The sequence below is a fragment of the Salvia splendens genome, chromosome 18 (assembly GCF_004379255.2).
Source record: "Salvia splendens isolate huo1 chromosome 18, SspV2, whole genome shotgun sequence".
Taxonomy (NCBI): Eukaryota; Viridiplantae; Streptophyta; class Magnoliopsida; order Lamiales; family Lamiaceae; genus Salvia; species Salvia splendens.
The window spans coordinates 23,652,422-23,680,251 of record NC_056049.1 but is presented as its reverse complement, the minus strand read 5'-3'; the positions used below and the strand labels follow the sequence as shown (position 1 = coordinate 23,680,251).

Below are 27,830 nucleotides of genomic sequence, written 5' to 3'. Positions count from 1 at the left end.
AGATAAACAAATGGAATAATATAAATTATGCATTGTTATTTAATAAAATTATTTATTTTATTTATTCACGAATCTTCATTATAATATAAATTGAGTTAAAAATAAAACAAAAATAGCAAATGAGAATAGTACTAAATGCTTAACAAAAACGGGATGTAAGTTTGAGTGATCTCCAAGATGCAAAGCTTCATAAATGTCTAAACTGTGTGCTAAATATTTAAAACAATTGAAAAATGTGGTGGTCAGTAGTTTATTTTTTCTGTTGATTGTAAAATTGACTATGAGAACTACTAACTTATATATGAACATTCCATAAATAAAATTTGGAATAGTGTGTTAAACAAAATTGAGTTACAAACTTTAATGCATAACTTCAACTTATTGATATAAATAGAAGTGTCCCTATTTCAGTTCATATCATCACCAACAATACTTCATCAATGGATTCAAATTGTTTGTCTCAAAGCATTGTTATTTTGTTTCTTCTATCCATTTGGAGCACTTTTCATGTCCATTGCCAAAACAACATATTCACAGTTTCTCAATCTAATACCAAAACAGATAGCAAACAGGTATCATAAATAAGAAGCATTTTGCCACATAAATTAACTATGGATATCATGATAGGATATATAATTTGTTGCATACTTAATTATTTTATTTTTATCTATTTTGTTGCAGTATTTTTTAGATGCATGGAAGAAAGCTTGTGAAACTGATGGAGGCACACTTAGTGTACCAAAAGGAAATTATGAATTAAGTGATATTGAATTTTCAGGGCCATGCACTGGCAAAACCAATTTTGTACTAGATGGAACCATAATTGCTCCCGAGGATCCTACTCCCGACATCGATCATTGGATCATGTTTCACAACGTCGATAGCCTCTCGATATCAGGCACCGGCACCTTAGATGGAAATGGAGCCTCCTATTGGGAGACCACGCACGACACCACTATAACGGTAACACAAACCGAAACTTATGATGTGGCACAGAGAATTTCACCTCTCTCTCAATCTTATACTCCATCTGTCCCATTAAATATAAAACATTTATATTTCCATACAAGATTTTATGAGTTAATGAACTGAGAATATGATGAAAAATAGAGATGATTTTTTTTTCATTTTAAAAACGTTTCATTATTAATGGACAACCCATAAAGGAAAACGTTTTATTCTTAATAACACGGCGTGAGTATTAAGATGTCGCACTGACAATTTTTTATGCAACTCCAATTTCAGTCAAACTAAAGTTTGAAACCACGAGAGAAGTTCTTAAATACATGAAAGCTAGACACTGGTTTTATAAAATATTTCATGCATCGATAGTGCATAAATATAGAAATATACAAATGTCAATACAAAAACATAATTGACACACTCATTTCACTGTGTTGACATTTTTATATACAGAATCAACAAGTTATCGAAGTTATCACCTTATGTTAGTTATCATTTGACTACACCTCCTATATATAATACATTCATGACCTAACCCTAACCCTAACCCTAACCCTAACCCCTAATTTACAGTCATTAAAGCTTAATAGTGTCAACAAAGTGGACATTAGAGACATCCATTCTATCAACAGCAAAAAGTTCCACTTTAACGTCCACAACTGCAACGACGTAACCATAAATAACATCCACGCCACAGCTCCGGAAGACAGCCCCAACACCGACGGCATCCACCTGGGAAAATCCGACAACATCATAATCAACGGTGGAAACATCGCCACTGGAGACGACTGCATCTCCATAGGAGACGGAGTAACCAACACGAACATCACAGGCGTGAATTGTGGGCCAGGCCACGGCATCAGCATTGGAAGCCTTGGGCAGTATGAAGGGGAGCAGGAAGTCCGATCAATTCGGGTGACCAATTGCAATTTAAAAAACACCAAAAACGGGCTAAGGATCAAGACGTTCGCGCCTTCTCAACCGGGCCTTGTTTCCGATATCACTTTTGAGGGCAATATAGTAAATAATGTGGACAATCCTATCATCATCGACCAACATTATTGCCCTCACAAGAAATGTGAGGGTGGTGAGTCTAGTGTTTTGATAAATGGTGTGAAATTCATCGACGTTCGTGGTAGCTCGAGTGTAGAAACCGGGGTGAAGGTGGATTGCAGCAAATCGCATCCTTGCAAAGATATACAATTGAAGGGAGTTAGCCTAACCTTTGAAGGGAAGCCAACTAATGCAGTTTGCTATTCTGCCGATGTTGAGTTTCTTGGAGATGACCAAACTCCTTCAAGTTGCTCATGAGATCATTATACCTATAAATATGAGTGTAATCTTATATACTATGTATCAATGAATTATAGAAATAAAATTATTTCATGGTTTTTCTTTTATTGAAGTACTATTTAATTTGTACTCCATATTTTCTACCCAGATTTATAAAACATACTCATTCGTCCGAGATTATGTCACGACAACACTTTGCTAAAGGTAGCATTAATGCTCGGGAACCGTGAGTAGGGGTGGGGGATTGACATTGATCGAATATTACCTTAGAATTCAATGACAACTAAATTCGAAAAATAACTTTTGGTCACGAGGACATGATTGCAAATTTTACTTGTCATTGGAGATTTATTAGATTATAGAACAACATTCAACGATGTCCAAGTCGTTGGTACGCAACGAAAATGAACAAGGTCACGTGTATGAAGTCATGCACCTCCGAGAGCCTTTACTTAGAAGGCTCTATTTAATTTCAGCCCAAGTGAAATATATCCTTAACCCGATACGGTGTGGTGAAATTATTGTCCCAAATAATATAAATTATACTCATAATATTTTAAAATAAATTAAGTAAATTATGGAAAAGGATTTCATCCCATTTTTCGTGGCGTGCCATTTTCCTTCATTACTATTTCATTTTATTTTATTTATAGGGAGAAATGTGCAAACTCAATCGATCTTGGCTTTCAATTTTTGTTTTTTCCTTCACTATTTATTTTCCAGTAAGACCAATAATAAATATAAGTATTTGACCGTGCAAGACAATTTTTTACATAAATAATTAGTTATTTTAACTAAATTTAACTACACCAAAGGGAGCATCATCGTAACAGAATAGGTCAACAAATGCTTGCTTTTTTCACATGTTTGTCAGTGATATGTATGCATTTGTTTATAGTACATATTAACATCTCATAATTCTCTCTTAAGTAAAGATAATACTCCTCATAATTTCACTCATGGATACCAATTAATTAGAGTGGAAAGAGGAAAGTATATAATCGATAAATACTATAGTAAGATGCAAAACCTTATAAATATCGAAACTGTGTGCTAAATAGTTAAAACAATTTGAAAATTATGGAGAGCCACTAATTTATTAATCAGCATTCCACAAATAAAATTTGGAATAGTGTGTTAAAAAAAATTAAGTTAAACTTTAATGCATTATTTCATCTTGTAGATATAAATAGAAGAGTCTTAATTTTCAGTTCATAGCATCACCAATAATATTTCATCAATGGATTCAAACTGCATGTGTCAAAGAATTGTTATTTTCTTTCTTCTATTCATTTGGAGCACTCTTCATGTCCATTGCCAAAGCAACATATTTACAGTTTCTCAATCTAATGCCAAAACAAATAGCAAAGAGGTATCATAGATAAAGAACCATTTTGCCACATAAATTAATATATGAAATTATTCAAATATTTATCATGGAAATATATGAAATTATTCAAATATTTATCATCTTATTTCAAAAAATTAAAATTGGTTGCAATTTTTCAGTAGTGTTTATTACTAGAGAGACAACTATTTAATATTGATATTTTAGTTAGATAATGAATACTTATACGTTTGTTATATAGTTTGACTAAACATTTCATTGTAATTAAATTGATAACCAAATCAATTGCCGATTGGTATATAATTTTTCATGACGGGTCATTGTTCAAACCCGACAGATCTACGAGACATATTTATCCTATTAGACACCGATAACGGGCTGAGAATCAAGACATTTGGACCTTCTCCACCGGGCCTTGTTTCCGATATCACTTTCAAGAACAATACATTAAATAATGTGTACAATCCGATCATCATCGATCAACATTATTGCCCAGGCTCGGAATGTGAGGGTGGTGACTCGAGCGTTGCTATAAGAGGCGTGAAATTCATCGACATTCGTGGTAGCTCGAGTACAGAAGTCGGAGTGAAGATTGATTGCACCAAATGGCATCCTTGCAGTGGCATAGAATTGAAAAGAGTTAGCTTGACCTTCAAAGGGAAACCAACTACTGCAGTTTGCTATTCAGCTAATGTTAAGTTTCATGGAGATGAAACAATTCCTTCAAGTTGTACTTGGAAATAGGATATCTCTTTCTAGCCCTACAAATACCAATGTAATCTTTGAATGAAAGAAATAATATTACTACTATTTTACTAAACTCTCTATCTTTCCCTCTTCACTACACGAATAATTAAATCTACTGAATCGAAACTTGCATGTTGATTCTCCAAAGAATTGACGTTGCTAGAGACTTCTACATGTAATGACGAAGCCATGAATTTTACACTGGGGGGACACTTAATAATTATGAGGTATTTTACTATGCTAATTATATATGTAAATTTAAACTTCTAATGTATTTAATTTGTAGTACGTATGTGAAATAATATTGTAAGATTTAGTAAGAAATAATTCTATATAATGTTTAATATTAAGGACGAGTTTTATTAATAGTTTTCATGTTAGTACCACTTCCGCTTTCTAAAAATTGCATGTTCTTTCGACCCTGGTGTTATAAACTTATACTACAATCTTTAATTTCTATTGATAACTCTCTAATTATATCTCCCATTATTCATCCATCTTTGGTAACTCCTACCTTTTATGACGTACTACTTATAACAATGACGACACCGAAAATATACACAATTGTCAACATAATTTAGGCCCACCAATTATCATATCCTGGCTTCGCCACTAATGAAAAATATTTTCCTTTTCTCATATTTTATTATTTATGTATTAAAATTTGTGTCATCTCTAAATGGTCTACTTTTATAAGTTATTTGCAAAATGAAAATTGGTATATATTATCCGAAAATGGTGGAAAAGGAAGTCATCCCATTTTTCCTAGCTTACCATTTTCCTTTATTAGTACTATTTTCACTTTACTTAGTTTTATAAGGAGAAATGTGTCAAGCTCAACAATATATATTTCAGTATTTTATTTTAATGAATAGGGAGACTTCCAATTCTCAATTCTCTCGATAATGGGACGGTGATGAGATGGAATGCACTTATATGACTTCCTTAACCAATCGAGTTAGCTTTCAAATTTTGTTTATTTCCTTCACTAATTATTTTCCAGTAAGCCCAGCAATAAATATACGTATTCCATTTAGACATGCCCACCGGTTCCGGTTCCGGCGGTTAACCGCCGAACCGGAACCGGCGGTTCCGGTTCCGGAACCGGAACCGACGCAATATTCCCGAACCGTAACCGTCGCAATTCGGTTCGCGGTCCGGTTCAGGTTCAAGATATTTCGAACCGGAACCGTCACCGAACCGGCGGTTCGGGACGGTTCGGAACCGGCGGTTAACCGTGGAACCGCCGGTTCCGGCGCTTAAATCGAGGCAGAGGGATGGGGGCCGGTGCTGATCTTCCAAACCGGTCGGAACCGCCAGTTTTTCGGCGGTTAACCGGCGGTTAACCGCCGGTTTTAGTGGCTTTCGAGGCGGCGCGGAGCACGAGGCGACAATGGAGCAGCTTTTGCAGACGGTTCGTTGACCGAACCGGCGGTTTTATTTCGGAAACCGGCGGTTTTGGCCCGGAAACCGGCGGTTTCGGCGGTTCCGGCGGTTTTCCGCCAAAACCGCCGGTTTTGTGAAATTTCAAATTTTTTTTTTTTTTTAAATTTCAAATTCGAATTTTTCAAATTCGAAATTTTCAAATTCGAAGTTTAACTTTGAAAGTTTAAGTTGATCTCAAGCCCTTTTCAATTTTTCCTTTTCCCCCCCATTTCATTTTTTTTTTAATTTACCTTCCGAGTCCGACGAGGCGACGAGCCGACGACACTTGTAAATTATATTACATTGTTGTATGTTGTTGTATTGTATACTTATGTATTGTAAATTGTAATGTATCGTTGTCCGTTACAACTCAAAATCAATAAAATTTATTTCATTTTCTCCTTATTCGTCTTATTTGTGCTTGAATTATGCATTGTCTTGTTCCGATTTGTTGTATAAAGCCAAATTTCAAATTTAAAAAAATAATAATAATAATTGAACCGGCGAAACCGCCGGTTCAAAAACCGAAACCGCCAAAACCGCCGGAAAACCGGCGGTTCCGAACCGGAACCGGAACCGTGAAATAGCCTCACGGTCCGGTTCCGGTTCCGCTTCCGCCAAAACCGGAACCGGCGGTTCCGAACCGGAACCGCCGGTTTTCGAACCGTGGGCAAGTCTAATTCCATTCCGTGCAAGCCAAATTTAATCACACGGCCAATCTCATTCCAATTAAATAATTTAATTATAATTGAAATTCATATTATAAAATCCAAAATGACACATTAAATATTATTTAATCGCTAAAACTCTACACAACCAATTAGTTTGATCATATTTCTCTCTAAAATTTCCGATTATAAATAATTCACAATTTCCCAACATTTTCAATATTTCTCACTTCCGAATTTCGGGATAATTACATGTTTTATACAAAATGTTTCACATTTGTTTCAATTTAGTACAAAAAGTATTAACTTTACGTATTTCATACAAAAAGTTTACCTACTGTTTTAAATTAATGCATTCCGTCAAGTCCGACTAACACCGTTAATTCTACTTACATCATACATACAAAATGTTTCACAAATGTTTCAAATTAGTACAAAATGTTTTAATTTTATATGAATCATATCATTGGTGTTTTAAGTTAATACATTTCGTTAAATATTTTAAACATGGTTAGTTAGTTTTGTAATCTGTCCAACTTATCAACATAACAGGAATAATAATTAGAGATTTAATATAATTAATCACTCCAAAAAAATAACAGTCAATATCATGTCTTCTAGCAATTGCTCGTGGTTTAAAAAAGTTTGTCTCTCAATATTCTACTTTTTTTTATTGTATTCTTTATAGAACATATATAAAATAAGTCCATATTTCATCTTCACAAAATGGTTAATTTGAGCTTCGAACAATCAATAAGTATTTAACTTTTATGAAAAAAGTCAATATTCTTTTGGTTTTATTCTCCATTATTACGTTAGAAAGCTTCGAACAATAAAATGCAATTCGCTAATTTGATGGAAAAGAGTGGTGATTTGTTTTTTCTATGTATTTTTCATTTTTTTGAGTAATAAAAGTAATATTATTTGAAATAATTAATGTATAATTTAAAACTTTTTGTACGAATGTGAAACATTGGTGAAACTTTTTGTATGTATGATGTAATTGGAATTAACGGTGTTAGTAGGAAATTGACGGATGTATAGTTTTGAAACACTAGGTAAACTTTATGTACGAAATACGTAAACTTAATACTTTTTGTACTAAATTGAAACAAATGCGAAACATTTTGTATGAAACATGTAATTACCCCCGAATTTCAGGTCAACAATAATATAGATTTAAATAGCCTAAAATGATATGTCACAAGTTATTTAAGTCATTTATTTTTTAAATAGCCTAAAACGATGGCGCGGACGATGCTCTATCGTCCGCGCTTCCTCCACGTACTATCTGTCGGGCGAGGACGACGCATCGTCCATCGTCCGCGCACCCACAGTGGCGGACGATGGCGCGCCCGAGGCATCGGGCAGCCTATCGTCCGCCCCACTGTGGGTGCCCTTAGGTGTTCAATGGCTTTAGACTATCGGCTGATCTCCCATGGCTATAAGCAGCTATGATCGGAAAGTTACATCTGAAAATTCCTACCTTGAGATAATGTGATGCGACACTCACTACCCACGGCAGATCACAGCAACACTTTCTTCTCCCTTCTCTTAGCAGAAACTAGTACAAACTTTGATATTTTTTAATTATCTCACGTCGAAAAATATGAAGCGGTACATTTCAAAATTTATTAACATGATGTGTCCATGTGTAAAATTTAAAAGACTGACTTTGTATGTTAAACGACGTTCAGTACCTTAAAATATCGTCCACTTAGTATTTTCCAATTGCAACTCCTCAGATATGATATTATGGGTAATTAAAAAAACATCAAAATTATAATAGTGTATTGCTTACTCAAACATTAGTTTTTTCTTGTTATTTTTGTTTATCCCGCAAACTTTTTAATATTTTTATCACCCATTACATTGCCAATGGGTGAATTTCACCACCAACTAATACGACTTTAACTATTATATTTCTTTTTTTCTTATTTTATCAATTTTGTATTAAAATTTAATCCATTCAAAGAATAAAGTACCTAATATTATTAATTTTCAAAGTATATCATTTTCAAAATCTCTGTTTTTAATAAACAAATAAAGTATATTGATTTTCCTAGCTATAAACTTATTAACAATAGATCAAGATTAATGACTTTTGCGATTAACGAATTTATAAATTGACGAGAAAAACCCACTCATAAAGTTTATCCGAGGTAGCCAATAATAAGACATTCCACCGAAAACATCGCCACACCAAATTCCGACAAAAAAAATCTCAACTCTCGCTCACCTAATTCCATCATCCACTCCATTTCCCGATGGCCCAATCACCGCCGCCGCGCGTACTGATCTTCCCCCTCCCCCTGCAGGGCCCCGTGAACTCGATGCTCAAACTCTCGGAGCTCCTCTGCCTCGGCGGCCTCCACGTCACCTTTCTCGTCACCGACCACATCGACGCCCGCCTCCGCCGCTTCTCCAACGTCCAATCCCGCTTCCACTCCTACCCCGGCTTCCGCCTCCAGTCGATCTCCGACGGATTGCCGGAGAATCACCCCCGCGGCGACAAATTCTTGGAGGTTTTCGAGTCAATGAAGGTCCACACTAAGCCTCTGTTCAAGGAATTGCTGCAGAGCAGCGGCGGCGGCGGAGGAGGAGGCCGGATTTCGTGTGTGATTGCGGATGGGGGATTAGGGTTTCCTCTGGATGTGGCGGAGGAGGTTGGGATTCCTTTGTTTATTGTGAGGACTATCAGTGCTGCTTGCCTCTGGGTTTTCTTTTGTCTTCCTCAGCTTATTCAATCTGGAGAGCTTCCTTTTACAGGTGCCTTTTTTTGCATTTTTTTGATGTTTTGTTTTCGTTTGTTGTGTTGAATTTGGAAAAGATTTCATTTTTATGAAATTTGGTTTGTGGATTTTGTGAATTGAGGTTTCGATTGAGAGTTTTGTTGTGTTCGATTTGATTGGGAAATTAGTTTTAGTTATGATGGTTTGCCAATGGAATCAAGAAATGTACTTTGTTTGTGAAAAAGTTTAGTTTTTGGCAATTACTGATCTCACTTCAAATAGTGGTCTTGATTGTGAGTTAGTTTGGTTTGTGGTAATGAATTTGGAAAAGATTTTTATTTAATTTGGTTTGTGTTTTTTGGATTTGTGGTCAAGATCTTGGCGCTTTAGATTGGGATTTTGGTGTGTTCAATTTGATTGGGAAACTAATGAGAATGGTTCAAACATATAGTTGTGATGATGTTAATGAAACAAGTGAATTGAGATTTTGTGAAAAAGTTGGGTTTTGTTGTCAATTTATTGTAATCACTTTAATGAAACCAAATGAGATGACATAAGACCAAACAAACTCTCTCTCCCTCTCTCTTGTTTTGTGAAGAAGTTTGTTATTTTTGTCAATTTATTGTAATGTCACTTCATATACTTGTAGTCCAAGTGCTGTCTCTTTAACTCATCCTAGTTTAGGATAATTCTGAGGCGTTTACTTCGTTGTTGACAAAATAGAAGACAAACATTTGATAAATATGTGATTGATTAGTTGAAGATGATCAAACAAGTTCAGTTTAATCTAACCCTGTATTAAATATGGTTTAGAGAATGCAAGGTTGAAGATATATTCTTTAGTTCAGACTCAATTTGATCAATTTCTTACCTACACTAGATCAATTTCTTCATATATATTTTGTCTTTGTAGGAAATGATGATTTGGATGTAATGATAAAGAGTGTGCCAGGCATGGAACGGTATCTCAGGCGCCGCGACCTTCCATACTTTTGTCGCTCAGGCAACGTAGCTGATCCAAGCATCGAACTATACAAGTGTGAGTCCACTAACAATCCCCGAGCCACCGGTCTCATTCTAAACACATTCGAGGAACTCGAATCTCCAATACTCTCTCAGATGCGTGGCGCCTGTCCAAACATCTACACCATCGGGCCGCTCCACGCGCATCTCAAGGCCAAACTAGCCGCCACTGGCGCATCACTACCCGATTTCTCAAACAGCCTATGGGAGGAAGACCGGTTCTGCTTAGTATGGCTCGACGATCAGCCTCCCAAGTCCGTGCTCTACGTGAGCTTCGGGAGCCTAGCTACAGTGACCAGGGCTCAACTGATGGAGTTTTGGCACGGTTTGGTGAATAGTGGTCAGAGATTTCTGTGGGTTATAAGGCAGGATTCCGTGGCCGGAGAGAGTCAGGTTCCGATGGAACTGTTACAAGGGAGTAAAGAGAGGGGGTTCGTTGTCAACTGGGCGCCTCAGGAGGAGGTGTTGGCTCATCCGGCCGTTGGAGGGTTCTTGACGCATAGTGGGTGGAACTCCACGCTCGAGAGTGTGTATGAAGGAGTTCCGATGATATGCTGGCCTTATTTCCTCGACCAGCAGGTTAATAGCCGACTGGTCGAGGAGGAGTGGAAGCTTGGCATCGACATGAAAGATACTTGTGATCGAAGTGTGATCGAGAAGACTGTGAGGAATCTTATGGAGGTTAGGAAAGACGAGTTTCAACGAAGCGCTGCTCAGATGGCAAGTTCGGCAAAAACGTCTCTCGGTGACGGTGGATCGTCCGTCTCTCACTTGGAACGACTAATTCAAGACATAAAAGCTAAGAGCGTTGTGTGACTGATTTGTATCAAACTATGGTAAGTACTTTATTGGTATAAATTTGTAATCAATAATATTTCTTCTAGATTTATGCTGCACTGCATACATCTCGAATATCCTGAATCAAACGATCCAGGTCATAGTAAGACGTTCCTCCTTCAACCACGCTCTCTCGAGCAGCTTTTGCCAAATCCCGTGCCCTCCGCTGAAACTCGCAGCTTCTATCCTCCATCACGTCCCTCACCATCTTCTCGACCACAACCCTATCGCAATGATCCTTCATATCTCGCCCGATCCCCCAAACGCCGTCGACGAACCTACTATTCACCTGCTGGTCGCCGAAGTGTGGCCAGCACACCATAGGCACGCCTGCGACCACGCTCTCCAGAGTCGAGTTCCACCCGCAGTGCGTCACGAACCCGCCGACGGCCGGGTGGGCCAGGACCGCCTCCTGCGGGGCCCACCCCACCACCCGCCCCCTCCCGCCGTCCGCGATCTCCATCCCACCGGAGTCCGTCCGCACGACCCACAGGAAGCGCTTCCCGCTGTTGACGAGGCCGTGCCATAACTCCGTCTGCGCCTCGGCCGTGACGCGCACGATGCTCCCGAAGCTGACGTAGAAGACCGAGTTCTCGGGCTGATCGTCCAGCCATTTCAGGCAGGTCTTGTCTTCTTCCCAGAGACTAGTGGACGACGAGTTACCGGTGAGCCGGGTTTTGAGGTGGGCGTGGAGCGGCCCGACGGCGTAGAGGTTCGGGATTCGGGTTCGGATCAGGTCGAGCGTGGGGGCTTCGAGGTGGTCGAATGTGTTGAGTATGAGCCCTCTGGGTCGAGGGGTTTGGAGAGTCTGGTGCATGATCGTTTGCATGGTTCTCGAGTCCAATCCGTGGCGGCAGCATCTCGGGAGATCGCGGCGGCGGAGAACGCCCTCCATTCCTCTTAGGTTAACCATGGTCAAGTCCAAGTCATCACCTGCACATTTCAACAACATGAAAATTCCAAAAAAAATAAAACCTCATATATTTTTCAACAAAACTAAGCCATAAAACTTACAATCAAAGGGAAGCTCCTGCGATTGGATGAGATGAGGCAAGCAGAAGTAAACCCAAAATGCACAAGCACTCAAAGTCCTCATATAAAAAACAGGAACTCCAGCTTCCTCCGCAGTTTCAAGCACGAAGCTCAAGATCCCATCGCTGATCACACAATCGATAGGATCTTCATCATCGGCGAGGAGCTCTCTGAGAGAGGGCTGTGCTGTTGAACTGAGCGAATCGAGCCAGTCCTTGACGTCGAAGGAGCCGGGGCGGATGTCCTCGTGGGGACCGTGGGGGATCGGGTGGAGGCGGAGAGGGAGGTGGTTGAGGCGTGAGGTGGCGTTGGAGTGTTGGGAGAGGCGGCGGTGGATGTAGGCGGGGACGAGGAAGGTGACGCGGAAGGAGGTGGTGGCGCAGAGGAGCTCGGCGAGGTTGAGCATGGAGGTTATGTGGCCCTGAGACGGCGCCGGGAAGATTAGTATGTGAAGTTTGGACATGTTTGCTTCTTTTGTTTTGTAGGAATAGGAGTTTGGTTAAGGTCACATTTTTGGTTTGTACATATTTATAATGTTTGGTAGTTAAGGGGTTAAAAGGATTTTGACGATGGGCCCATGAATAAATAAAAGTGAGACTGAGTGATGTAAGAGAGACAATTACAACTGTGAATGTAGTAGTAGAAAAAGAAACTTAGGTATTCGAACTAATTTAAATTGGCAAAGAGGGGAAATCACAAAATATATTTTATTCGCTAATGAAAAAATAGTGTAATTTGCGAAGAGAGAGTACATTAATTAGATTTATTAATACCCACTGAAATTATTAAAAAAGCTTCTGTATAAAAATTCAAATAAATGATATTTTGTTAATTTCATAAGAATAGAATATAAAAGGGAGTTTCAAGCCCCCTCGCTGTTACTGGCCGACATTTGTGATAGTGTCGTGGTGAAGTGAAAGTCTTAACTAAAATATGGTAGAACTATTATTTTAGTGTAATTTGATTTGACGAAGAAAATTATCTTTCGACCATGTGTTTTCTTCGACGTGTCCCGCAAGCTATGAAAATGTTATAAACTTATAAAATGTTATGTTTAGTTGAATAAATGAATATGTTTGAAAAAACTTTATATTCATAAATGGATATGTTAGAAAATTGTTAGTAAGTGGAGAGAAGTTTTATATTTGGGAAATGTTTGAAAGTTGTGTAGTAAAGTGGTGAGAAGTTTATATTGGGAAAACGTGTTCATTATAAACTTTCTAAATGTATGTGGATTGAGATATCAAATTATAACTTACGATTTCGACTTTTGTTTTTCATATAAAACTATCATTGACCATAATGGGAAATTGAGTGTTGCATTGGAAGAATGTGTATAAGTGGTCATATCCATTAAAAATAGTACTAGTAACTTAAAGTTTACCTCTTTATGAATTAGTAATGATTATGCTTTTCAATTTATTTGAAAATGTTCGGTAAAGCTAATGTGTACTTAATTTTTCAATATATCAAAATGAAATATTTTCATGCATCTATATAGGAGTACTATCATTCATTGTAACTATCTCAATAAACTCATGTATCTATATATCAAACCAACGGATGTGTTAGTGTGCTAACTAATTTACAGTAATAATTAATAACTTTCAATTTTATGTATTAAAATTATCAATACAAAAATATAATTATATCAATACAATATGTAAATTTAAATATCAACACAAAGACATAAGTTTATCAACACAAGAAGATTGATAAATTTATGTATTTGTGTTGATATTTTTAACATATAAAATTGATATTTAATTATTAGTTATTACTATATAAAAAGTTAGTCATACACTAATTAAGTAGTTGCTTCCATCTCTCAGGCACAAGTGTGAGGCCTTGGGATATGGGCTTCTGGCAACCTGTGGGTTAAGGCCTCCCCTTAACGGGCTACTGCGTATCCTGATTGAACCCCCTCATATGATGTCGGGCAAGAGTGTGGGAGCCTCTAAGGCGACGGAATCACCTTTTTTGCTGCAATTAAGTAAATAGACTACGTACCAACCAAATCATTATAATTGTAACTAGGCCTGTGCATACCAATTCTTCATAACTGGCTTAATATATTCATGTATTGTAAAACCATTAGGCCCAAAGATAAAAATTGGGCCCTGATTGTAAATTTACATCCATTGCCAAAGTTCTGAAAAAAAAACAAGGTTATAAAATTCAAACATAGTAAAATAGATTGGGCCGGGCCGGGCCGGGCCCTCCACTAGACACTTAAAAAGGCAATATATTTGAAATTCGCACAAGAGTTACGAAACGGTGAGAATCGAAATAGTTTGATTTCTTATAGGGTTTCGCAAGTTGTTTGTGAATTTTCGAGGCATTTTGAGATATTGGACTTTTTTAGGCAAAGTTGTGTCAACAAAATTACTAATAACTCAATAAGAATATGTCAACCAAGGTCACCCTATTTATATAGAAACTTTATCTATTAAAATTTAAACCTAAAAATGATGAAAAAGAAAACACCCCTTCCAACTTTCCCGATTTCTACATCACAAATCGATCATTAACTATAACTATTAGGCTAACAAATCCTATAACGTGAATCGTTAGAATTCTACCAAATCTTACTTTGCAAAGGCTAGTTCAATCACATGAAATATGTGATACGACCATGATGACCTAATGCTAGCAAAAAAAGACAATTGAAATGTCTAAGATTTTTATGGCTGATTCAAAATAAAACGTTTTTTATGGAGGCATATCAGAATGGAAATGTTTATAGCGAGGATGAGAGAGTTTTTATTTAAAAAATGGTACTCCTAACTTGTAAGTTCATAATGTAAATTAAGAAAATTATAAAATGGTGTCGTATTATGTGTTTTTTCATGCAAATCAAGGAGATGTATAGCATTTACGGCAGACCTTAACAAGAAAAATAGATCATTTAGCTAGTTTGATGTCGCCCCTCAAAATCCGCCACTGTTATGAAAAATATTAAATACTGCTCCCTCCGTCCGCAAAATGTTGTCCATGTTTGACTTGGCACGGTTTTTAAGAAATGTGAAGAAAGGTGAGTTGAAAAAGTTAGTGGAATGTTGGTCTCATATTTATATATTAGTTTTATAATAGAATGAGAATATAATGAATTAGTGGAATGTGTGGACCATCTACCGAAAATGAGAAAAAAAACAAAGTGGACAACATTTTTAGGACAAACTGAAATGAAAAAACTGGATAACATTTCATATACAGAACCTGCTAGTAAAACAAAGTTTAATGGTAAAAAAAATTGGTGTAATTGATTTGTTAGTTTATGGTGGACCTTAATTTTGACTCTAATTATAGGTCGGAGTTGGTAATCTATTTCTTTAATAGCAATGTTCTTTTCCTTATTTTATTGCAATGCTAATCAAATGAAAGATGGTCCAAAAGATGCAAACCTTGTACGGCAAATAGTTGACATGGAGAACTTACTTACATAGAAAATATAAACCTAAACTGATTAATTTACTTTTTCTTAACTATAACGTCATTTGTGATTTCGTTGATTGATTTCATTGGAAAAGATATATTACGAGAAAATATTCTTAGATATTTTAAGATAAATTACTCTAAATTGTGAACGAAATTTAGAATAATTTATTGGTAAGAGCATCCACGATAGGCAATGAAATAGTCATATGTTACTAATAAGCTAGCCAAAAACTCTTTCTGCCACATTATTAATGACTTCTAATAGACTGACATATCATCAAGGACTTCCCACATTCCAGCAATAGGCTAGCCAACGCCCTAGTCATCCCGAGAAAAAAATGCCAAAAACAACAACAACGAAATGAATTGAAGAAAAAAACAACGAAATGAATGAAATGGGAATATGATATTTTAGAAAAAATAAAAATAAAAAATCGGCTAGCCGCTCTTGTCTGTGCCCTATTTCTATGGCGTTGTTTTTTCGTCCGCCGGGCTAGCCAAGCGCCCTAGCCGCACGCTGATGAGGCTAGGGCGTCGACTAATCCGCTATTGTGGATGCTTAGGAGTGGAATTTAAAATATTATTCTTAGATATTTTAAGCTGAAAATTTGGAGTTGAGACGTGGATTTGATTAGCCATAATTAACTTAGATTTGTGGAAAGAATGGTCAAGAAAGATAAAGTGTCTACAAATACCGAAAATGTTTCCCACTCTCTCAACTTTGAAATATGAAAAAGAAGCCGCCAAAATTCTATTCAATTTACAGAACAAACGATAATTAATTTGTTTTATTATTGAAGACAAAACGACGTCACTCTGATTAAGTGAACAGTGTTTCGCTGTCTACATCGCTTTCTTCTTTACGCAAACGCTATACTATTTCGTAGCTAGGGTTTTTATTCGAGATAATTGATTTTGTATGATATCATGAGATTGGTTGTTTTTTACTGTATTTAAAAGTTCATGTAAAATTATTTAATTTCAATAATTAAATTAATTTTGATCAACTTTGCATATATTACTAGATGAGCGAAGAATAATACTATCTCCGTAAAAAAAAAAAAGACAAAGTCGTAAGTGGCGCCGATTTTAATAGGCAATTGATAAAATAAAAGAGACGGTGGAATTATGTGGTCAAAATAGTGTTAGTGGACTATAGAGTTTTTATTATAAAATAATGTGCATTTTCATATTTAGAATTAGTCTGATTTTAATGAATGGCAAAATGATAAAACTACTCTATTTTAGCCACTCATCCTTCAAAATTAAATGACAAATCATAAAGTTTAAAAAACTCCCAAATTTTCCATTTGACCATATTTGTTCTATAACTTTTAATTTCTTAATCGCAAAATGACATCATTTGGTCGTCCACAGCATCACATTGACGCGAATTTATGTTATTATTCATTGGCAATACCAAATTTTACACGCATGTACCAACTGGAGCATCAAATTTGCATTCAAAAAAGTTATCATTAGACAACTAAGAAAATTTTGAAACTTCATAATTTATTATTCAAATTATAAAAAAGGTGGTTTAATAACACATGAATGTAAAATCTATGAGAGACCAATTTATAGTTCTTGATAAATACCACAACTTGGCAAAGTTTGTAAATTTAGATACTGATATCCCCAAAAAACTAGGTAATCTGTGAGAGACCAATTTCAGGTAGATTATTTAACTCGCAAACCACTACTTATAGCACTTAGTAGAGACAGAAAACCTTACTACACTTGACCTTATTTGCTAGATGCAAATGCCAAAATCATCAAATAATCATTCAAGTATTTACCAATACCTTGAAATACAAATTACAATCAAATTATGAATTCAATAATTCTGTTTATATTCAAAACTTCTTGTTTACTTGAAGTACAACACCATTAATACATGTAGAGGGGTCTGAATTTAATCCCATACGTACAAAATGCCAGAAATATACATATGACATTAACCACAACCTAAACAAACAAATGGCCTTGTCCACAAAAAAATGTTGCTGTATTTAAGAAACCAACCAAACCAACACCACCTCCCATTTTATAATCTTCTTATTACCTACTTTACACACACTTGATCATCATCATATTATACTTGGTAAAAAACCAAAAGCAAAAACTAGTAACATCCATCAGTAAGTCCACTCCACCGGGAGGCGCCCATGGTCGCAGCCAATCATCTGTGACCCTTCCGCCACCGGAGTCTGAAACCTCTGGCTGCGTTGCTGAAGTAGCAGCAGCACCAAGTCGCGCCTTCGAGCCACTGCAGAATCTGTAAATAAGACCAATTAATCTTTCAAATTTGAGCAACAATTTAAAAGGGAATTTTGTGATCAGCTTAGTGAATCCAACCAAACATACAATGATCCGAGGTGAAGCCTCCGCTGATCTTGGGCTGAGGCAGAGGCTGGGTTTGCTCGACGAAATGAGACAGTAAAGGCTTGGTGGGGATGTGAGCTGTTTCTGTACCTTGAAAGGGAGAAGCTAAACACCAAACACAAAATGAAGAGTCAAAAAACAGCATTAGAAGTAACATTTCACTTGCACTATTAAATCAATTGTGAAAAGTGCTTATTACATTTAACCATATGCAGGTTAAGAGGCAAATTGGGTGGGAGTAATTAGGCTAAAATTTAATAAATCTTCAATCCTCTAAATTTCGAGCTGCATTGACATTCCTAAACGCAGACGAATCTAGTGCAATTACATTTAACTAGGACAACTGGTTATTCTCGTGCAACACATGAACACAAATTAAATCGAGTAGAACACCTTCAAGATTCAATTTTTTAGCCTGACAAATTGTGGCGTGCACTAATAAACAAGATATTAGGATGAAACTGATGATAACAGGCAAAATTTGAGCTTCATCATCATACTAATAGAGTTAAAATTTAATGGCTCGGATGCATTGTCATATTATATCTTAGTCAATCAAAAAAAGCAGTAAATTTGCAATATATAGGAATCACTAAATGGGCTATTGAATTTAGAATTTATTTTCCAATCAAGAAATGGGTCCACGAGTCATCGCAGTTCTATATATTGAACTTATTTTATAATTCGATAAATACCATTGCAAATTGAATAATTGATGTCAGGGTTGAAACAAAAGCAGTAAACAACAAAAAAAAATGGAGGGAAAATTGAAATTGGGGGAAAAACCTAGTCTCCGGCGAGGGCCTGCAGACGAATGAGATTTGACGGCAGTGATGTCGTATGGGCGAGGCAAAAACACTCCCGTTCCAGCGCACGCCTTTGTAGCCGCCCTTCCTCGGTGTGGGGCCCACCCGACATGCCACATTCCTCCTCCTCCTCTCACTGCCCTTGGAGAAGCGTTTTCAACCTGAGGAGGAAGGAGGCTCCTCGTTTTGGCCACCGATCTATTCCGGTAGAGTTCCGGCGGCGGGGAGGGGTTCAGCTTCAGCTTCGTGACTTCACCGGCGGCGAGAGCGAGATCTCCAACGGCGCCGTATTGTCTCCCGTTGTTCGACTGCAACGCGACGAATTTCAGTAAAAATAACAGAGATTAGAAATTAGAAAAAATAAATAAAAAGGAAAAAAGGTAAGTACCTGAGTTTGAAAATTGCAGGGGAAGTAGTGAGTGGGGAAGCGTTTGGAGTCGGAATTCTCTTTGTTGGTGACGAAATCGTCGTCTGTGAGAAACTCAGAGGGAAGCCAGTAACCTGCTCCTTCCACACCGTCATCATCAGCCATTTTATTCATGAGAGAGAGAGAGAGAGAGAGAGAATTGGGAGTTGTGTGAACGGTTGCTGATGAGAGAGGAAGGGAGATATATTGGTGGCAGAGTGAGTGAAAAGGGGGCAGAGGAGAGAGAAAAGTGGAGTGGGAGAGGAATGTTTGAAAAGAAGAGATGGGATATTGCTTTTATTAAGGTTTCCGGTGCCATTTGAGACAAATTTCAAATATCAAAAGTGTGATTTGGATTTGGTGGGTACTTAATCAAATTAGGAATAGAAGGTGGGGTCTATGCTTAATTTTAAAATTATAAGAGCATTAGCAGCGGCGGATGTCGGACCGGCGTGCCTAACGTCCGTCATTAGGCGAGCATGAGGCGGACGCGGACGTTGCTTGCGGACCCCGGAGTTCCGCGTATTTCCAACGACGTCCGTCGAGATGTCCGCCATTGCGGGTTCCCGACGGACGTCCCGATTTTTAAATTTTTTTTATAATTATTGTGGATGTCCGTCGGGATGTTCGACATAGTACAGTGGGATGTCCTTATGACGTGGCAGTGCAGTGAGATGTCCTTACGACGTGACAAGCGGTATTTTTGAGAAGTTCGTCGGGATATTCGTCAAGACATCCGTCCCACTATAGATGCTCTAAGAATACTATAATTTGACCGCCACGTAATACGTTGTTTATATCTTTTTCAAGTAGACGACACTATTTTTTTATGAACGGAAGGCATCGTTTATGGTTATACGATGACTTCCATGTATGTTTTCATGATTGTCGTACTAGAGTTAATTCATCAAAACAAAATCGTCACAGAATGATTACGAATAAATTTAAATTTTACTAGTACTTTTAGAGTTATCATATGGACCTAGATTTGGCAAGATCACTATATGGCAATTTTCCTTAATTAAAAAGGGGAATTTGCCACTATATTCATAACAAACACTTTTAAAGTTCTTCTAAAGATTCTCAAATTATTAATTTGTTTATTTTTCCTATCAAACTAAGATTTCGACGATATCGCAGTTTTAAAATAAAATATGACGATATCAAACGTCAACCAAAATAGCTTTACATTGCATGCAACAAAATGATATTTTAGTTATATGAAATCGTTTTAGTTGACTTCTGATAGACACATAAATAGTTGTTCAATTGTGTTAACATTTAAATTTAGATTAGTTGTGTTGGAAGAAAATCACGTAATATCAGAGAGATTGGAGTGATTATATCTTGCCAAGTATAGAAGATATGGAATCAATTGTAATCAATATAGAATCTAGGTTTACCTTGTATAATTCTCGGTAGTCTCTATATAATAGAGCTTAATGTACAGTTTTGAATATCAATGAAAATACAGCCACTTCATCGACCCTTTTAACATGGCTTCAGAGCAGGAACGATTTTGGCTCAGAAAACTCTCATCATAGCCAAAAGAATACCTTTCTCGACCTGTTTTTAGCCTAGAATCAATACAGAAACCAGATCCAGAAATCAACCCTACACATCAGAAACATGTCAGACCCCGACGATACCAAAAACGATACAGAACAGACCACAAGTTTGAAGAATAGCAAGAATGTCATCGTGGCATTCAAACTGAATGGGAGGAATTACCCACTCTGGTCGAGACTAATGAAAGTCAAGATAGGAGGCAGGGGCGCGTATTCGTACATCAGGAAGGACCCTCCAGATTCGAAGAGTAAAGGATACGACGAATGGGAAGAGAATGATCTGATAGTATTCTCTTGGATTGTTGATAATATCGAGAACGATATCATCACGGACTTCGCCCATCATCAGACATCAAAGGCGTTGTGGGAGAGCCTTGCCATAACGTTCGAAAACAAGGCAGATAAGTATCTCATCTACGACCTGGAGGAAAAAGCAATCACAATCAGACAAGGAGATCTCGATTTAGAGACGTATTACCGAAAGATCCACGGGTTGTGGATCAACATCGACCGTTGCCAAAAACAGCCCATCACGTGCTGCGACAAAGGAATCGGACAGTACAGGGTCCACTCGAATGAGAAACGTCTGTTCAAATTTCTGGCAGGATTGAATTCGGAGTATGATTCGATCAAACGGGATATCCTCAAAGAGGATCCCTACCCATCAGTCGAGGCTGCCTATGGTTGGATGAAGACGGAGGCGGCTCGACGTCGAATCATGCCACCGACATCGTCTCCGACCACCATGGAAGCCAGCGGCGGGAAAACCGGCGACTCATCATCTGGGGAGATCGGGAGTGGATTCGCAGCCCAGAATCAACGTCCGATGCATCGGAGCGGAACGCCGCGCCTCGCAGCTACCGGCCGACCGGGGAATCGCCAAGATACATCGAAGTTGTGGTGCTCCCACTGCGGAAAACAGAAGCACACATACGAAACGTGCTTCAAAAGATTGGGATATCCGGAGTGGTGGGAAGAAAGGCAGAAGCCGAGGCCTGCTCAATATCAGGCGAAAATGGCGGTGGCGGTGGGAAGAAACGATGAAGGGCAGCCGCGACAAATTGCTACTGAAAACCATGGGGGAACGGTCGGACAGGGCCCGCTGGTGTACCAGGAGACTCCATCCGGCGGCGGCAGCGTGCGAGGAACAGGCAATTTCGCCGGACGCACAGGGATGGAAGACGGAGTGAAGGGCTGCGCCGAAGGAGGTAACGGGTTTGGTATTGTTATACCAAACCTTAACACTTTATGTTCATCTCAATTGCCACCCAAACTTTTAAGTATTTGCAGAAGATACCCCATACCTTTAAGAACCACCCCCCAGACTGCTATAAATTAGGAATTGACCCCAACAGAAACCATAAATCCCTTACAGACCCTTATGTGTGCAATTTTATATCTGAAAATCCGTTTGCGCCTCTTGAAAAAATTTCCGCTGCATATATTGTTCATAATAGGACCGACACAACTAAGGGTTGGATTTTTGATTGCGGGGCGACTGATACTATGACCCCAAACAGAGATGATTTTGTTGACTTGAATGAAGTGAATAAGACCTACATTAAGACTGCAAGTGGGGAATTGATGACTGTTGAGGGATCGGGAACTATTGAAATTTCTCCTACTTTACGGCTCAGAAATTGCTTATATGTCCCAGTTTTATCTCAAAGATTGATGTCTATAAGTCATGTGACGAAAGAGTTAAACTGTACTCTTCTAATGCACCCCGATTTTTGTATATTACAGGATATTCGGACGAGGAGGATTCTTGGGCGTGGCACTGAGAAGCAAGGACTCTACTATGTGGACGAGATAGCTCAACATGGCAGTGCGATGCTGGCTCACGGATCCACGAAACAAGAAATTTGGTTGTGGCACCGAAGACTAGGACACCCATCTCCTGGTTACTTTAAACTTCTTTTTCCAAAACTTTCCATTCCTTCCGATTTTTTGTGTGAGACTTGTTTTTTGGCCAAGAGCCACAGACAATCATTTAAACTTACAAACACTCGAATGAATGCCATATTTTCTCTAGTACATGCTGATGTGTGGGGTCCCGCACCGATTGTGGGAGGGAGTGGTTTTCGATATTATGTTATATTTGTGGATGATTGTACTAGAATGACATGGATTTATTTCTTAAAAAATAAGTCTGAGGTGGTTGATAAATTTACCCTGTTCTACCAAATGATCCAAACCCAGTTCCAAACTACCATAAAAACCCTTCGTTCGGATAATGGGAGGGGATTTGTAAACAGTGCTATGACCCAATTTTGTAGAGAAAAAGGAATGATTCACCAAACATCTTGTGCTTACACACCCGAACAAAATGGGGTAGCAGAGAGGAAAAACAGGACAATCCTAGAAATAACCCGAGCCATAATGATTGAGTCCAAAGTTCCCAAACATTTCTGGCCGGAAGCCATAGCCACATCCGTCTATCTCATGAACCGACTCCCCACAAAAATCTTAAACAAAAAAACCCCTCTTGACATCCTATCCAAACAAACCAAAATACCCCAACACCTGAACCTTCAACCCAAAGTTTTTGGCTGCACCGTTTATGTACATATCCCAAAACACGAGAGAACGAAACTTTCCCCATGTGCAAACAAATGTGTCTTCGTTGGGTATGGGTTAAACCAGAAGGGATATAGATGCTTTGATCCAACCACAAAAAAAGTCGTCACCACCATGAACTGTAACTTCTTAGAGACAGAATTCTTTTACCACACCCACCTTAGTAGTCAGGGGGAGAGTGATCCAGGTAAATCTGAGGACTACCTAAGTTGGGTTGTGCCACTTCCAAATTCTTCGAATGAGGATCTAACAGAACCACCTGTTGTCACTGCCGCCGAGCAGGTCTCGCCAGAGTCCTCTCACCCACGACCCAACGATCATCCTCAAACGATATCCGAGGTAATTCCTGAACCGAGTCCCAGTGAAAATACAGTTTCTACTGACCCTGATACAGAATCTCCGGAAGAAGATGATGCAATTGATGGTGATACTGGGAGATATGTCCTCCCATTTCGGAGTACGAGAGGAGTTCCACCAAAACGATACTCTCCTGAGAAGATTGGAAAGAAAAGCCGTTATGGGGTAGCAAACTTTGTGCAAGGAAATCTGACCAAAATGGCACGGGCATTCGAAGCTGCACTATATGAAGAAGAGGAGATTCCGCAGTCAGCAACGGAAGCAATGAAACACAAACATTGGAGAGATGCTATGTTCACAGAAATGAAGGCACTTATGAGGAATAGTACATGGATGAAAGGCAAGCTGCCAGAAGCGGAGGCCAGATGGCACCATAGAGAGATATAAGGCGAGACTCGTGGCGAAAGGGTACACCCAGACCTATGGAGTAGATTATGATGAGACCTTCTCACCCGTGGCAAAGATCAACACTGTCAGAGTATTATTCTCAATTGCTGCCAACAAGGATTGGTCACTACATCAGTTTGATGTGACTAATGCCTTCCTACACGGAGAGTTACCGAAACCTATCTTCATGGAACCCCCACCTGGGTTCACCGACGACTTTCAAGAAGGGGGGGTATGTCAACTGAAGAAGACATTGTACGGGCTGAAGCAATCCCCGCGAGCCTGGTTCGGGAGATTCACGGAGGTCATGAAGAAGTACGAGTACAAACAAAGCAACTCTGATCATACACTGTTCATCAAGAAGAGGAATGGCAAAATTACATGCCTAATTATATATGTGGATGACATGATCATTACTGGAGATGATGAGGAGGAGATTGCTCAATTGAGGAAGAACTTGTTTAACGAGTTCGAGATGAAAGATTTGGGACCTCTCAAGTACTTCTTGGGCATAGAGGTATTGAGGTCTAAGAAGGGAATCTTCATAAATCAGAGGAAGTATATACTGGATTTATTAGCTGAAATTGGGATGCTTGATTGCAAACCAGCAGATACCCCAATGGTCCAAAATCATGGACTGCAAATGAAGGAAGGAGCGAAACAGACAGACAGAGGAAGATACCAGAGATTGGTTGGGAAATTGATTTACTTATCCCACACCAGACCAGATATTGCTTACGCTGTGGGAATAGTGAGTCAGTTTATGCATGCACCGCAGGAAGAACACTGGGAGGCAGCCTTGCGAATTGTCCGATATTTGAAGGGAACGGCAGAACATGGTATGATGTTTGAAAGGCATGGACACTTGGAGATACACGGGTTCACAGATGCGGATTGGGCAGGAAACCCGAACGATAGGAAGTCCACTGCAAGATACTTCACCTTTGTAGGGGGTAACCTCGTGACATGGAGAAGTAAGAAACAAAAGGTAGTGTCCCTGTCAAGTGCAGAGGCAGAATTTCGAGGCATTAAAAGTGGGGTGACTGAACTACTTTGGCTAAGGAGGCTTATGAAGGAGCTAGACCTTTATTCATTTAAGACGTGCAAGTTGTTCTGTGATAACAAAGCAGCAATTAGCATATCGGAGAATCCAGTCCAACATGACCGGACGAAGCATGTAGAAGTTGACAGACACTTCATAAAGGAGAACATTGAGGCGAAGATTGTGGAGATGCCTTATGTCAAGTCCGAAGACCAGCTGGCTGATATCTTGACCAAGGCAGTGAACTCAAAATTCTTTCAAGAGGTATTATGCAAGTTAAGTATCGGCAATCCCGTTACTTAACTTGAGGGGCAGTGTTGGAAGAAAATCACGTAATATCAGGGAGATTGGAGTGATTATATCTTGCCAAGTATAGAAGATATGGAATCAATTGTAATCAATATAGAATCTAGGTTTACCTTGTATAATTCTCGGTAGTCTCTATATAATAGAGCTTAATGTACAGTTTTGAATATCAATGAAAATACAGCCACTTCATCGACCCTTTTAACAAGTTGCAAAATTAAAACAAATAAATTTAGCTATAAAATTTAAATAAATTAATAATTTGATAATTTATGCGAAGGTTTCAAAAATTGATATGCAGAATTTCATTAGTTTTTTTAAAATTTACAATAAAACTAATAATATCCTTTCTTATAAGATGTTACACTTTAGTAATATACGGAAATTTGGGAAATGTTGTTTTATTTATTCAATGAAAATAAAAAATATATAATTTATATATTATTATGAGTGAGAATTTTTTTAGGGGCATGCAACTAAAGAGTGGCTGTCAATATTGGCTTCGAGACATATGTCCGGCTAGCTTCTCCACGTGGCACGCTAGGGACGATTCTCGGACTTCTTTGTGCTGTATTTATTTTCACAGAATAATTTATTAGTTAGAGATTAATGAATGAAATACCATTATTATGATGTAATTAATTGAAGTATGTCCCCCCTTTGGTTATTTTAATTTTTCTACTTTACGCGGATTTGTATTTCACTAGTACAATTGATAATGGAGAGGGCTGAATCAATATATACAAATAAAGATTGAAAGAAAATAAAGCTTATTGTAAATATAAATTAGAGATATAACTAAAAATTTCACAAATTAAAATTAAAAAGTTAAAAGAGTCTCGTTTTTATCTGCTTCTTCCCATTTTTTTAGATTGAAGTGACGGTCATAGCATTTGTGCTGACTATCAAGTAAAATTAGATCCTTTGGCATAACACTGAGATTAGGGTAATTATATCTATTGATTAGGATTACATCAGAAAAATGTAGGAGTAGGAATTTTTCTAGATTGTAAATTAAGGTTAATATTTTCAAGGACGTAAATGTAAGATTTGTAAGTCGTTGTCCGACATCCATTGTCAGCAAACACTGCCGCACTGTATATACTGTCAACGCTAACAACAATTAAGTGCTAGTTCCGCATTAACCGTCGTATTTACTTTTCTGTGCTCATTTTGAAATAAATAATTATAATAAAAAATAGTAAAATCTTAGAGAGAATAAAGTAGAGAAGAGTTCTCGAAGCATTATTCTTTTTCTTACTTCCTCTGTCCCATAAAAATATGTACTCCTTCCTTTTTAGTCCGTCTCACAAAAATATGTATTTTTTAATTTTGGAAAGTATTTTCTCTCTAATAAGATGTGACTCATTCTCCATTAACAATACTTTAATTACTTTCTCTCTCTATATCTCTCTTACTTTACCAATTTTACATTAAAACTCGTGCCGTCCCCAAAGTTCATATTTTTTGGGGGCGGAGGGAGTACTTTACTATTTCTAGACTTTAACTATTTATTACTCCCTCCGTTCCATAGTAATAGAGTCATTTTGTCATTTTGATACGTTCCATAGTAATAGAGTCATTTCCCTTTTTAGTAAAAGTCAACACATTTTTCCACACCTACTTTACTCTCTCTTACCTTTTTCTCTCTTCATCTCTACCTTTTTCATTTCCCACTTTATTCTCCATTTACTTAACTCACCTAACACAATTTTTCTTAATTTCCGTGCCGAGAACAAACGCCTCCATTACTATGGAACGGAGGGAGTATCATTTTTACAAAACGAGGATAGAAAAGTAAATGCGACACTTAACGCGGGACGGAGGTAGCATTTCTTAATATAACATTTTCTTGTGAACCCTAATAAAAAGTTATTCACAATCATTGGAATACAACATAGGATATATTAAACCATCGTTATCTTCATTGAATTCGGAGAACATGATCAAATATCACAATTTTTGTTTTGGAAAAATGGGTTGCAATGTTCTATTAGGTATCGAAACTAAGTCCCTAATTTGAATCACATAATTAAAAATCATGCCATTAACTAGCTTTATTATTTTTACTAGGATAGACCTGCCTTTTTACTTTATTTGTTGGTGAGAGGGGTTAGATATGATACATGAGTTAGCATTATGATTAATAATTTTGATTGATAACTGCTCCATTTCAAATTGCACTTTTTACACCCAAGTTATCATCGAGGTTTCAGTGTAGAAATATAAATATAACTTAACTCAAATATAAATTTGACTTAGTTTAATGTGAATTTTATGATTTGACATTAGCACCACAACATATAGATACACCTTGTATCAAATTATGGAAACATACATTATGAGCTTGGGATATTTGCATGTAAACTATCACACATTGATTTGTTCTGATTTTGCAATCAATTATGATTTTGGCGCTCATCTGACTTTATATAAATCATAATTATTCAGCAAATAGAATTATTTAATTTGGCATCATATGATGAT

The 27,830-nt window shown here is 37.8% G+C and overlaps 5 protein-coding genes across 5 annotated transcripts; 3 read left to right on the top strand and 2 right to left on the bottom strand.

Moving 5' to 3' along the window:
* Positions 1-440: 440 nt before the first annotated feature.
* LOC121776959 (exopolygalacturonase-like) lies at positions 441-2,274 on the top strand. The gene is made up of 3 exons (XM_042174095.1): positions 441-572; positions 682-963; positions 1,537-2,274. The coding sequence occupies exons 1-3, from the start codon at positions 441-443 to the stop codon at positions 2,272-2,274; spliced, it is 1,152 nt and encodes a 383-aa protein (XP_042030029.1).
* A 1,639-nt stretch (positions 2,275-3,913) lies between these two features.
* Positions 3,914-4,348, top strand: LOC121776958 (polygalacturonase-like). The gene has a single exon (XM_042174094.1). The coding sequence runs from the start codon at positions 3,914-3,916 to the stop codon at positions 4,346-4,348; it is 435 nt and encodes a 144-aa protein (XP_042030028.1).
* A 4,248-nt stretch (positions 4,349-8,596) lies between these two features.
* Positions 8,597-11,095, top strand: LOC121775731 (7-deoxyloganetic acid glucosyl transferase-like). Its single transcript, XM_042172767.1, has 2 exons — positions 8,597-9,213; positions 10,090-11,095. Exons 1-2 carry the CDS (start codon positions 8,712-8,714, stop codon positions 11,013-11,015), a joined length of 1,428 nt encoding a protein of 475 aa, XP_042028701.1. The 5' UTR covers positions 8,597-8,711; the 3' UTR covers positions 11,016-11,095.
* LOC121775732 (7-deoxyloganetic acid glucosyltransferase-like) lies at positions 11,020-12,568 on the bottom strand. The gene is made up of 2 exons (XM_042172768.1): positions 12,051-12,568; positions 11,020-11,969 (listed from the first exon to the last, which is right to left on the bottom strand). The coding sequence occupies exons 1-2, from the start codon at positions 12,529-12,531 to the stop codon at positions 11,086-11,088; spliced, it is 1,365 nt and encodes a 454-aa protein (XP_042028702.1). The 5' UTR covers positions 12,532-12,568; the 3' UTR covers positions 11,020-11,085.
* A 4,767-nt stretch (positions 12,569-17,335) lies between these two features.
* On the bottom strand, positions 17,336-19,385 carry LOC121776127. Its single transcript, XM_042173268.1, has 4 exons — positions 19,086-19,385; positions 18,678-19,005; positions 17,874-17,996; positions 17,336-17,784 (listed from the first exon to the last, which is right to left on the bottom strand). The coding sequence occupies exons 1-4, from the start codon at positions 19,236-19,238 to the stop codon at positions 17,645-17,647; spliced, it is 744 nt and encodes a 247-aa protein (XP_042029202.1). The 5' UTR covers positions 19,239-19,385; the 3' UTR covers positions 17,336-17,644.
* Between the last annotated feature and the right edge of the window lie 8,445 nt (positions 19,386-27,830).